The sequence below is a fragment of the Polypterus senegalus genome, chromosome 6, assembly GCF_016835505.1.
Source record: "Polypterus senegalus isolate Bchr_013 chromosome 6, ASM1683550v1, whole genome shotgun sequence".
Taxonomy (NCBI): Eukaryota; Metazoa; Chordata; class Cladistia; order Polypteriformes; family Polypteridae; genus Polypterus; species Polypterus senegalus.
The window spans coordinates 147,581,011-147,594,545 of record NC_053159.1 but is presented as its reverse complement, the minus strand read 5'-3'; the positions used below and the strand labels follow the sequence as shown (position 1 = coordinate 147,594,545).

At 37.1% G+C, this 13,535-nt stretch overlaps 1 protein-coding gene across 1 annotated transcript in view; it reads right to left on the bottom strand.

The window, feature by feature from the left end:
* LOC120530667 (low-density lipoprotein receptor-related protein 1B-like) overlaps positions 1 to 13,535 on the bottom strand; it is a 1,848,048-nt gene that overhangs the window by 807,977 nt on the left and 1,026,536 nt on the right. Inside the window, exons 16-18 of the mRNA XM_039755091.1 lie at positions 2,307 to 2,429; positions 1,001 to 1,141; positions 428 to 553 (exon numbers count right to left, since the gene is read on the bottom strand). Of these exons, the coding sequence (XP_039611025.1) occupies positions 428 to 553; positions 1,001 to 1,141; positions 2,307 to 2,429 (390 nt within the window). The remainder of the gene's footprint in view (positions 1 to 427; positions 554 to 1,000; positions 1,142 to 2,306; positions 2,430 to 13,535) is intronic.

Genomic DNA, 13,535 nt, shown 5'->3' with positions numbered 1-13,535 from the left:
ATTTTTCTCAATAAGCAATGTGAACTGATGATGCCAACCAAGTCAGTGTACCCAATGCACAGCATGTACTTCAGCATGTTTTTCTACAAAGCTGCCAAACTCACTACTGTTACCATCAAATTTAATGTGAGTATGAGAATGAATTACAGGAAACGTGTTATTTAAAAAATTTCAGAATTCTGAAAAGTGGATACAAGAACATTTAATTTGTACATTTCAACCCAGTTGCCTATTCAGAATTACATTAACCACAAGTAAAAATTCTGCTGTTTACTATTTTCAGAAATCGTAGCAGTTTCCAGGCAGCTCAATATATTAACAATACTGATGCCCTTGCAAGACACCTAAATTATCACTACATTTTTAAATAAGATTTTTTAAAAGGCATGGCTATACTTACTTATATTGTTCAGTGCATCAGGCTTACCTAAGCATGTTGAGTTGGACTCATCTTCATTGTTTCCACAGTCATTGGTTCCATCGCATAGCCATTTTTTGGGAATGCAGCGATTATTCAAGCATTTAAATTGATCAGCTGGACAGCTGTGATTATCTAAAAAAGTGAAAATTCACCAAAAAATGTGAAACACTAAAGCATAATATTTTTTATGGCTGGCAGTGTGGCATAGTAGCTAAGGTATTGGATTTTAAACAAGTTAGCCAATTAAGTTCAACTTAATGTGTACACAGTACAATGCACTTCCTACTTCCATGTCTCTCATAGGTTTCTTTGATCCAATCACTGTGTAACCCTATTTGTCCCTTATTCCACCTTTGTTCCAGTTATAAAAAATGATATTCTATAATGACTTTGTAGGTCACCCTGGATTACAACAAAATAATATAAACCTGTAATTTTTCAGTCTTGTTTTCTGAAACTTTAAAACTGATTAATTTAGATTCCAACATTAAAATGATTTTTTTTTTCGAAAGGCACTAACAAGAGAAAAGATAGTCAATACTATCTAACACAAAGAAACAGACATGAAATGCAGCATACAGCATGACTCCAGTTCTTCATCACTGCCGTCAAAGCAATCATCATCCCCATCACATTTCCATCGAGACTGAATGCATCTTTTGTTTTTGCACTGGAATTCATCATCCTTACAAAGTCGTGGCAACTTATCACTTGGAGAAACTACAAATGTAAAAAACGAGAAAAAGGAATACTAAAAACAGAATGGTTTTAATAAAAATATAAAATGTTATCAGTTATTTAAGTATCGTTGTACTGTTTTTTCATATACATTTTGGTCTTTACTTTATATAGTGTCTTTTAAAAGACTCATATAAATTAAAACAAGGCTTGCAACACATGTCAAGAAAACACTTAATGTGTCCACCTGAATATCTTACCAGTGCATTAATAAGCACCAGTGCCTCTGCTCGAAGTGCATAGCCGATTACCATACTTACGTCAAAGCACAATATTACATAGAATGGTCACATGTGTAATCTGTTTAACTAATAGCACTTGAGACAGCCAAAGTACTCAAAACAGGTGAATGAAAAGAAGGAAACCCGGGAGATCTGACCAGAGTGGAAAAGAAGACAGAACAATGCAAATGTGAACATCTATTAGATCTGAGGCTAAGGTGGCTTGGAGCAGAGTAAGAAGGACAGCGCACAGAAATGGCAGTCACACTGTATTCATTTCTTCAATTTCTAATGCAATTATCTGGAAACCCTAATATATACATGTGTGCTCCTATTCTGGACATCATAGTGCTATTTTACTAAATACTTAAAATAACACAAATGAATGTATGCAAAAGAGAACCACAAATAACACACTTTTCAGGAATCCTCAAGAAATTCAATCTTTAAAACACTAACCTTAAACAGAACTTACTATAATAAATACAAGTCTATCTTGATTTCATTAAGATAAGAAATTCCCTCAAAGAATAATAGATAAAGTAATTATCTTTTATAAAATCTTGTTTGCTCCCTTTTAGAAACATTTCAGTTTTTTCTTACTGCTTTCAGCATTCCCTAGAGCAAAACTAATTTTCACTGTGTCAGTAAATAAAAATAAGTAAAAAACAGTAAATAATATGACCCTCATAAACCTGAAATTCAGCATGGTTTAATGATGAAAATGAATAAATAATTGATATGGAATTATAAACTATTAAACATATGCAGTCTAACTTTATATTTTGATAAAAGCTTTAAACTTCTCCAAGATAAAATGTCCAGGAATCATCAACTAACATCAAGTTATATTTTACGGTGTATGTACAGTATATAAGAAGCATAATTAAAATAAGGAAATAATAAATGATCCAAGAATGTCTTACATAAACAAGAATTGTTGCTTCTTTCCATTTGCTGGTTATCAGCACAGGCACAAACACGACCTCCTGGTATGGCCAGACAAAGAGTGCTGCATCCACCATAGTTAATGCGACAAGCATTGTCACCTGCAGAATGAGCAAACCGAACACTGGAGTTATTAATGTAATCAATGATTTTTGCTTAAACAGCTCCAGGAAATTTATGTTCACAAGCAATCTACATTAGCAGTTGCGCCTCTTCATTGTGTTACTTAGCTTTGTTAGAAGATGCTAAATACAAAGGCAAAAATGTACAATAACAATTTATATAAAACTTTTTCAAACAATTCTAATTTTAGGGATGCCCACTGAAGCCTCTCATTTTACCACATCACCACTATCCCATTTCATGCACACTATGTTATATACACAGCATTTATAATTATTATATACCTGTGTGTGTGTGTGTGTGTATATATATAACCCCAGGCCGCCAGATGGAGCCCTCCTTGCAGCATAGAGGTGCCCCGAATGCCAGCAGGGAATTATGGACCGTGAGCTTATAATGTACAACCTTGCTGGATACCAAGGGGGGCCGCCAGGAGTCGCTGCAGGGAGGCCCAGGGATTTATATTTCCCATATAGCCCGGAAGTACTGTATTTCCAAGTCACGGGAACAGAAGAAATGATATACTTCCGGGCTGAAGATAAAGAGAAGTTTTTACCTGACTCAGAAGTGCTGGATAATCACATGGATTGAGGGCTCAGAAGCACTTCCGGGTCGAGGACTATAAAGAACTGTGGGAAATCCCAGACAATTGAGCTGAGTTGGGAGGCAGGGTGGCTAAGCGTCTGGGAGTGGAGGATTGGATTATTGTTTATTTATTGAGTATTTTGGGAGTGGAGGGTGCTTTGTGCACTTATTTATAATAATAACAAATTATTACTGGACTTTTACCTGGTGTCTGACGAGTGGTCTGAGGATTCAAGGGGTCAAGAAAGCCCTAAACTGTCACAATATATATATATATATATATATATATATATATATATATATATATATATATATATATATATATATATATATATATATATATATGATTTTATTTTAGAATTGCATTAATGACAGCAGAATATTAAAATCCTAATGTGTATCCACCATCTTAATGTTTATCAACTTTACTATTTACCCACAAAAAATGCATCAGACAAAACTGTTTGCATTTATTTGGCTGCTGCACACAGATAACTTATTATCGGATACCAAAGTATTTTGTCTTGACTTTCATTTTAAGGAATGTACAGCTAGTATAATTACAAAATATATTCTTTTATTTCTATAGAGATTGCACGATTGTTTTCTGATTCAGTTCAGCAGATTTTAAACATATTTTTCATGTGTGCTAGTTCTGTATCCAAATAAGGATTATTCACCAAGATAAATCACTGTTATTACGGTTCTCAGTCTAACCACCCAATTTAAGTAACACACAGCATGGTATAACAAATGGTTGGCATGCGATCTGCATTTATCTTTAAGCCTAAATTATTTATTTTAAGATAAATATATTAAGTATATACCATAGCTAGGATTTTATAGGTACTGTAAATGACTTAAAAGAGTAAGAAAAAAATAAAGGAAGAAAACCCAAATGAAGAGAGTATTAAGATTTCCTTATTGAGGATCCTTTATAACAATTAGTTAAAAGTCTTTATTCTAAAATATATTTAAATAAAAAATACAAAGGAAAAATAAATATCATCTATATTTTTCTATGTGGATTTGATAATAACATTTATATTGTTGCCACAGTTATTTTGTGTTGCAATATTCATTTAGCTAACAGAACAAATGTGACAACTGTGTGCAATATATTAAAAAGCTTCACAGTCTATTCAGAATAGTGCACTGAATATTTTTGCTATGCCGTCACCAAAACAAAATCAACGAGAACAGCAGGTACATCCATCATCTTCCTAATCTGCGTATCCAGGGCAGGGTAGAGGGGCAGCCAAAGACAATCCTAGTAAGCACAGGGCACAAGGCAGGAGTAACCCACAGACAGGGCACCAGTCCACTGCAGCAGTACACATATTCTATACAAATCTGATTGAGATAAAGATGCAATTGTTATACTTCCCCTTAAATTATCTAATACTAGTCGTCCCCTGTGGCTCTGCCCATGTAGTAGTGAAACAGGACAAATTTTAAAAATCAATAAACAAAAAGGTATTGCTAGCTAAGTGGAGGCAAAGTCCACTCCAAAACACAGCGGTAGACCGACTCCCCACTTCTGACGTCATGCTTTCCCCTCCCCTCCGCCCACAGCCTCTGTCTCAGATTAGCTCAAATGTATCACTCCTGAAAGCAATCTATGATTCGCTATGAGAGAAGTCGCAAAAATCAACTGGAATGCTCATACAAATTATAGAAAAAAAAAACCTGATTTAAATCCGTTAAGTAGTTCTCTCGTTTGCTAGCTAAGTGGAGGTAAGATACGCCCTGAGGCTGGTTTGTGAGTGAGGAGGGACCCGCTCCCCTCCCCTTGGCCTGATGAGTGTCTATCAGATTCATGCAAATAAATCGGTACCGCAAGAAAACTATGATACATAGCGTAATGAGAGAGCTCGCAAAATCAAACAGAATGTTCAAGCAAATTACAGAAAAAAACCTGATCTAAATCCGTTAAGTAGTTCTCTCGTGAAAAGCAGCCAGACATACATACTGACGTTGGATTTTATATATAGAGAGAGATTGGCTCAACAGAAGCAGTGTTTTTATATAAAGTAAGAAAAAAATGTTATCAAAGTGAAATTCGAGAATGAAGGATGTGTTTGTTAGCAGAAAAAAACTCACCAGGTTTACTTACCCTGTCTCATATAAATGATAACATTTATTAGTTAAAGGCTTAATCTATTTGGTTTTGCTAAGCATCACTTAATTTTTGATTTCTTTAGATTTTTGGAATTGTTGTCAGTGATCACATTCTAATATGGAATATCATGTGACTATTGAATATGTAATAACAAAATTAATGAAAATTAATGATATACAAAGCTTAGAAAATAGCCATAACTCAAAGAGATGAGAAAAAACGATCATTCATAGAGTTCCACTTGTTGAGTTTTCTTTTTTTTTCCTTTTTCAGTTTAAACAATCAAAATTATTTTCTTCAATACCGAACCATATCTTAACGTTAACATATGATCCCCTTTCCATGTTAAAAAATAATTCATTGTCAAATCGTGGGCACTTTGTCAAAAATCATCCAATAAACAACAAACCCTCAACGACAAGAAAAATGTGGAGCACAGTAAAAAAAAAAAAAAAAACAAGTAAATAACTATGTAGGAAACATCAGACAGCAAAACTATGTTAGCTTATGCTTAGTGCATACATCAAAAAGCCCATGTTGGGACAAATTCACCTGTGCAGATCTTATGGCGATCACACAACTGTTTATTCTTGCTCTTACTATCATTATGACTTGAGATTTTGCTCTATATGTGGTCATGTCAAGCATTTTGACGGCTACTAAGTTTACGAGAATTACAATAAGTCGATATTTCAAAACCTAAGTCTGACACAGACAGTTCCAATGAAAATATTGTTGTGCCTGGACTAAAACTAATGTGGATTTATTGGAAACCAAGAAAGAAAGGTAAAGTGACATTGATGTCAGCCTATTAATGCCATAAACCTGGACATACAGTCATTTCTTTCATCATAAACTGGAAAAGTGATTATCTATAAGGACAAAATCAATGTATTTATTTCATATTTTCCAGCTTATGTTTGGTTGATCATATTTTATTTTTGAAAATATCAATAAAACTGGGATTTTTTTCTGGTTTATGATCCCAGGCCTTTTGTGGGTAGAGAGCTGTTCACTTTTTAATGTGAACTTGCTGCAACATCTCTCTCTTTCCTGCTGTAGTGTTGCCAGCATTTTTAATTAAGCAACATCATATTTCATTGGACACTGGGTCACTAAAGGTCACTAAATGTCACTTGAAAAAATGTCTTTTTTATTTTTATTCTTCAATAGTACCACTGATCGCTTCCTTTTCCCTTTCTTGTTTTACTCAGGTGTTGATATTTTTATATCAATAATGTGCCTTGTTCAAATTGATTACTACTGAAAGACTAACACTTTCAAAAGGTTCTTTTGATTAACCAAAGTAGCACAAAATGATGTGATAAAATACTAAATAAAATTTTATATATATAGAGTAAATGTCAGGCAGGATTATCCCACCCAGGAGAAAAGGGGGACCCTTGCCGAGATGGGAGGAATATTCCAGAGTATGTTTATCCACAATCTGCAAGATGGCAGCATCCCAGAGTCTTGGTCCATGTGGACATCTGCAGGGCATGATGGGAGAGTTGTAGTGCCATGAACCAGCCCTACTGGGTCCCGTGGGTGCTACCAGTGGTTACTGTGGGGATTCATGATCCATGTTTTTCATAACCTCCGATTGACCTGAAAGTGCTTCAATAGGGCTATGCCCTGGCACCGGAAGTACTTCTGGGTCCAATATAAAAGGAAGCGATCCAGTCTCCACCAGTCGAGTCAAAACTCAAAGGTAATACTCACTGGAGGGAGACAGATTGATGAGAGAGAAGAGAAGGAAGGAAAAAGAATTTGTAATTTTGATTGTGCAACCTTTGTGAGGTATTTGTATAATAAAAACCTGTTATATATATATATATATATATATATATATATATATATATATATATACATACAGTATATACACATACACAAGTTATATCACTTTAATAGTTAAATTTATTTTACACATTATAGGCCTTGTTATTCCACTATTTTTCAAAATTTCTTATTATCGGCAAGGAATATATGACATCCTTGACAAAACTGAATTGGACCCTTTGAAAATTGAGTGTGATTCTTCAAAGCAGGCAAAGGGAGGCATTGTTCCAAGACCGTTGCAATTACAGAAGGAAACTGGAGTGGTGTTTCAAATGTGAAAGAGTAGCAATCTCAAATAACAAAGGTGGAAGAACTCCATTTTCATTCTGACTAGCAAAATTGTATAGATGCCTGAATTTTATAGGAATGAAAACAATGGTTCTGTCCATGGTCCTCCAGTAGACAAATAATTCATCTCTAGGCTTTGTTATTCCCTTAAATTGAAAAATGTCACTTATTGTGGCAACTTTTGCATAATATACAGTATGTTGCCTTTTGAGAAATAAGACGAGTTTAATTGAAGGAGCTGTTACATTATACCTGCCTTCAATGTACCAATTTTCTTATAAATCTTACAATAAATATCACTTTCCTTATATTTAAAAGAAGTACTAAACAATGTAAGTAAATCTATGTGATTGAGGTACAAATTATAAAGAGAAATTCAAAAATAAGCATCATGAAACAATGGCAGTCATCAATAGCGCAATACATTTACCAGATATTTATTTTATTGTATGCAACATAAATTACACTTTGTGAATTAAAACTTTGATCTTGTCAGAAAGAATAATATGGAAACAAATAATTCGAGGAATCAAAAGTTCCAGTTTTCGTCAGACCCCGTATAACACAGAAACTTGACAGTTTGACCAATAGGAATCATCTCCTTTCCTTCTAGAGGAGCTCTTCAGTAAGTTGATCCCCTGAGCTAAAATCACAAATGGCTGGATTTGCTAGCCTTTAAAGAACTTATAAAAGTAGAACTGAATATGAGAGACATTTCAAAAGGAAAAACATAAGTCTTTGTATGAGGTTTACTAAACCCTTATGTAAGTCAAAATAGAAAAAGAAATCCAAAAAGCATAATTAAGAAAAGAATTGCAAACTCACTCAATTGTGTGTAACTAGGATTACAATGAAACGTATCACTGTAAGAGTATTATGGCTGTCATTTGTAATAAACTATGCATTGTTTTTACTTTAGGACACATTTTGTGACTAAGGGGATCACAGAATTATTGTAGTTGAACATTCTCACGCATTTTAAATAAAAAGAAATAGGGTACTACTAAATTTGTAATTCATGCAAAACAATTTCTTGAGCTGTTCCTTTGGTGAAAGGAAACCTTTCAGTGTGTCTAGTTTATTTACACACATACTGATTCACAGGTTAATGATCACTCACCTTGTTGTTCCAGATGAAGATCCAATTAAAACATTCAAGCAGGCTATGGACTAAAAAAATCCAATCATGGTATAAAAAAATCGATCCACAGTCACTACTGATGGCTCCCAGCAACACCAGACTGACTGCACAAATCACTACACTTTGCAGTTGCTCATCTGAACTGAGATATGTATAATGCAATAAAGAACAAAATTCCTGGTTGTCACAGATGCAAAAAATGTTGTTCTAACCATTCTTCTAGAGTGCCCTGAATATAACCCAAGTCATGGCAAAAATCCTTTTTTTTTTTGCTATGCATTTTATTTTCTTTAAGTAAATTTGCAATTTTATCCTGAAAAGAATATGTTTATACAACTTTTAATACAATAAGCTGCTTGTTTGTTCTTTATGCACAGCTTTGTTTTTCAAACTAAAGGGTTATAATTTGGCACAAAGGTTTTTAAATAGACATTTTGACCCTGATTCGTGTCAGAGCAAGTGGGAAAAAATTCTATTGGCAAGCAAAGAGTGCAATGCAGGTGGTGATTGTTATGTAATGGTAAGCATGTTTCTCTATCAAAACAAGAAATTCAGACTTGATTTCCTCATATATTAAAGTTACTTAAATAAAATATTTACCACATCATTTTTACTATGGCCCCAGGCTGCCAAGTGTGGAGGCATATTTTCTTTAAAGGGTCAGAATATGAGGGTCAGAAACAAAATCTCTCATTACTTTGCCACTACTCAAACTCACCTGTAACTGTTTCCCTGTTGTTTTTGAACTTCCTTGAGTCATGTTTGTAAAATAAAACATATGACCTTGATGGAATGGTCTTTATGGATGACACTACAGTTGTGACCCGCTGGGCTTGCTACTATGAGCAGCTGTTTAAAGCTGATCCTCCGGCTAGGACACTGGACATCTTTGGATCCACAGTTCTTGAGGCTGATTCTCCAATTAGCTGTGAAACACCCAATCTCTCTGAGATTGCACAGGTGGTGAACCATCTGACGGTAGAGAAGACTGCAGGGATCTATGGTATCTGGGGTAAACTTCTCCAGACTGATGGTAAGGTTATCCTCCTGTCATTGCAAGCAATCTTTACTTCCATTTGGGAGATGGGTGTCATCCCAACTAATTGGAAAATGGGACTTTTCACCTATATCTGGAAAGGGAAGGGTGATTGTCTAGATTGTTGCAACTACAGCGGGATAACACTTCTCTCTGTGCCGGGTAAAGTCCTTGCTAGGGTCATCCTCAATAAGACCTGTGATCACTTGCTCACCTACCAGCGACCAGTGCAGCCTGGTTTTACGCCTAAGAAGTCTACCATTGACCACAACCTTTTAGTGAGGGTACTCATTGAGCGCAAATGCGAATATTGGCAGAGTTTCTTTGCGCAGCTTTTGTTGATCTTAGTAAAGCATCCCACTCAGTTGATTGAGCTGCCCTATGGGACATCCTGAGACTTTGTGGAATCCCCCTGAAGTTGCTGGATATCATGGCTGGCCTGAAGACTTATAGTGTGAGTGCTGTGCAGAGTGAAGGTAGAACCTCTGCATTTTTCACAGTTGACTCTGGGGTTTGTTAGGGGTGTGTTCTTGCTCCTACTCCGCTCTATGCTTGCATGGACTGGGTGGTAAGCAAGGTCATGGGGTCCAGCAACTGTGGGGCATCTGTTGGTGAAGAAAGATTAACTGATCTTGACTTTGCTGATGATGCTGTGATCTTCGCGGAGTCAATGGAGGCTCTGATTGGGGCTCTCGAGAGACTAAGCAAGGAGTGTGTGTCTGGGCATGAGAGTGTCCTGAATAAAAACCAAGATCCAGGCCTTTAATGACCTCCAGTGACTTGAGATGAAGGCGGGCATCCATTGGTACTGTGTCTCCCTGGAAAATCCTTGGGTTTGACCTAGTGGTCATGAATTTTACTTATCTTGGTAGTGACATTCATCTCACTAGTGAGTCTTCCTATGAAGTCCGTAGATGGAGTGGGAGAGCATGGAGGGACATGAGGTTGCCGGATGGGGTGTATAGTGCTCCCGATAATTTTGCAAAAGGAAGAAGGTCCAAGTCTTTAGAGTCCTGGTGCTTCCTGTTTTTCTATATGGTTGCAAGACATTGGCATGGATCCAGTAACCTGAAACAAAGACTGGACTCCTTCAGTACTGTGTCTCTTCGGAGAATCTTTGGGTACCTCCAGATTAACTTTGTGTCGAATGAGAAGCTGCACACAGAGTTCTGAATGAGGAACATTACCTGCATTTTGAGGGAGCATTAATTACAGCTCTACAGCCATGCTTCGCAATTCCCTGAGGGTGATCTGGCTCACCAGATTCTCATTGTTGAGGACTCAAAAATGCTGGACCAGACCAAAGGGACACCCACGTAACACCTGGCTGTGGCAGATAGATCAGATAGGTCAGATAGATGGTCCTTTCCAGGGGGTGGGACTGGACAGTGTTTCTGCCTCGAGGGTGTTTGCCAAACAGGATTCTGAGCTGTTTCATTGTGTAGTGGGTGAGGCAAAGCGCTGTATCAGTGCAAGCTCCCCAACCTGAACCTGACCTGATCTGGGGAGCTTGGAGGTCAGAGTGACTGGTGATAACCCCAAATCATATTTGGTATAAACAAAATAATTTTTTCAACATTATATTTGCAGTGAAATCTGAAAATAAAACTGATGTACTGTAACAACAGTCAAATAATGCCACAAATGGTGTGATGGTTAGTATGCTTGCTTTTCAACCAAGAACCTAGGTTCAGTTCCTATACATTCTATGTGGCTTATTCTTAAATCAAGCATGTACCTCATTTTTTGTCATTCCCTTATATTTTTTTCTAGAGTTAGTTAGTGCAGTATGGAGTTCTTTGTACCAAAATAAAAGTAATTTGTAATACTTTTTTTCCTTACATTTCTTTAGTTACTCAAATAAATCTTAACTGGACATTAACATTTTCATAAAAATTCAATTGTTCTAGTTTAAATTCTGTCAAATTTGTATGTAATGTTCTTTACTATAAATATGTTTTATATGTCCTTATATCCTTTTAATTGTTTACCTCCTTCCCCTCGGCAATATCTTTTGTAAATATAACATTAACCTCCACTGTTATGCCGATGACACCCAGCTTTACCTCACTAGCAAACCTACTTTTTCCTTTTCACCTGCCTCGCTTATTGACTGCATACCAGAAATGATATCCTGGTTTTCTTCAAATTTTCTTAAATTAAATAGTGACAAAACTAAGGTGCTCCTCATTGGTACAAAATCAACATTATCCAAAACTTATAATTTTTCATTTGTTATTGATAATTCCTCTGCTTCCCCTTCCCCACAGGTTAAGAGTCTTGGTGTCATCCTTGATAGTACTTTATCTTTTCAGTCTCACATCATCTCTTGGTCTTCATATTTCCACCTGTGTAACATTAATCGTATTCACCCCTCCCTCACACCCCATGCAACTGCTACCTTTGTTCATAGCCTTATCACTTCTCGTCTGGATTATTACAGTTCCCTTTTCTTTGGTCTTTCTCATAAATCACCCTATAAGTTTCAACTGGTCCAGAATTCAGCTGCCTGCATCATTACTAGAACCCCCTCTATTCACCATATCACTCCCGTCTTGCAGCAGCTTCATTGGCTCTCGGTTAAGTACCGCATTGATTTTAAAATTCTCTTGTTAACATTTAAGGCAATTCATAACCTTGCCCCTCCATGCCTGTCCAACCTCCTCCACGTTGCCATTCCCTCCCGCACCCTTAGATCCTCTTTATCCATCCACTTGACTGTCCTCTTCATCCGTTTTACCGCCATGGGGAGCAGAGTATTCAGTTGCTCTGCTCCCGAGCTCTGGAACTCATTCAAGCTTAGAAATATTGATTCAGTCTCACTTTTCAAATCTAAACTTAAGACTGCTTTTTCTCTTTGATTACATTTGCTCTGTCTGATTTTAATTTTTGTATTTTTAGTTTAGTTTATGTTTGTTTTATCTATTGTTCAGTGTCCTTGAGTGTTTAGAAAGGCACCTACGAATAAATCAAATGTATTATTATTATTATCTTATATATAAACTTCTACGTGTGGAAGTGTGTGTGTCTCTCTGGGCTGGAAGTGACAGGTGGAGTCGGGGTAGGCGCTCTGCCTCCGAGGAAACAGAAAACTCGCTTAGCCGGCAATAACACAAGTGAGGTGAGAACTTCAGCAAAACAAAACCTCAGATGAAAGACAGAGTTGCTTATCCACTAACATCAGCAAAACAATATCCCTTTTACTTTTCCTCCTGCTGCTAATTCAGAAGCGAACCCTCCTAGGAGAGAGATGCCCAGAGTACTTCCTTTCAATTACCTGACATCTCTACATTTCAAATTTTTTTCTGACGATTTCAATAGTTTCTATGACCCCAGGCTTTGTACGGTCTTACACAGCTAGAATATAATATGCTATATATATATATAGTCAAAGGCGCTATATAGGTGCCTGACCCAACACAGATAGACACGGAGGCACATATAAAAAGTACAAAGACTTTTATTTTTCTTCAGCTGTGGGACACGTCTTCCCCGTGCCACACAGCCCAAACACAGTCCCAAAGCACAACAAACACAATCCTTTCCCTTGACCACCACTCCTCCTCAAGCTTAGTCTTCCTCCTCCCGACTCTGGCTCCTCGAGTGGTGGTGGCTGGCCCTTTTTATAACCCATCCGGAAGTGTTCCAGGTGCTTGACCACCTGGTCCTAATTGCACCTCCGGGTGGGGTTGAAGATTCATCCAGCCAGGCTGCTGAGTCCATGCAGCTCCCCCTAGCGGCCATCCGAGCCCCCAACCAGGCTGTGGAGGACTCCATCTTCCATGGAGCCCTGCAGGTGGTTGGGGAATCACCGTCAGCTATGGAGGCTGCCACCAAGCGTCCCGGGGTAGGTACTGGAGTGCCCATGGTGGCTCCCCGGAACATAAGCAGCAGGGACGTCCTGACTTAAACTAATAAAAAAAAATCAGCTCTCTTAGTCTTTCCTTCAAAGCCTATACCCCAAAGTACCAGCAACAGCATTGTATCGTTTCTTTAGGTCTTATCTAGAATTATCATGTTTCTGTTATTATAGCAGCAGGAAGTTTCTACACAATGTGTTGAAGACCTTACTT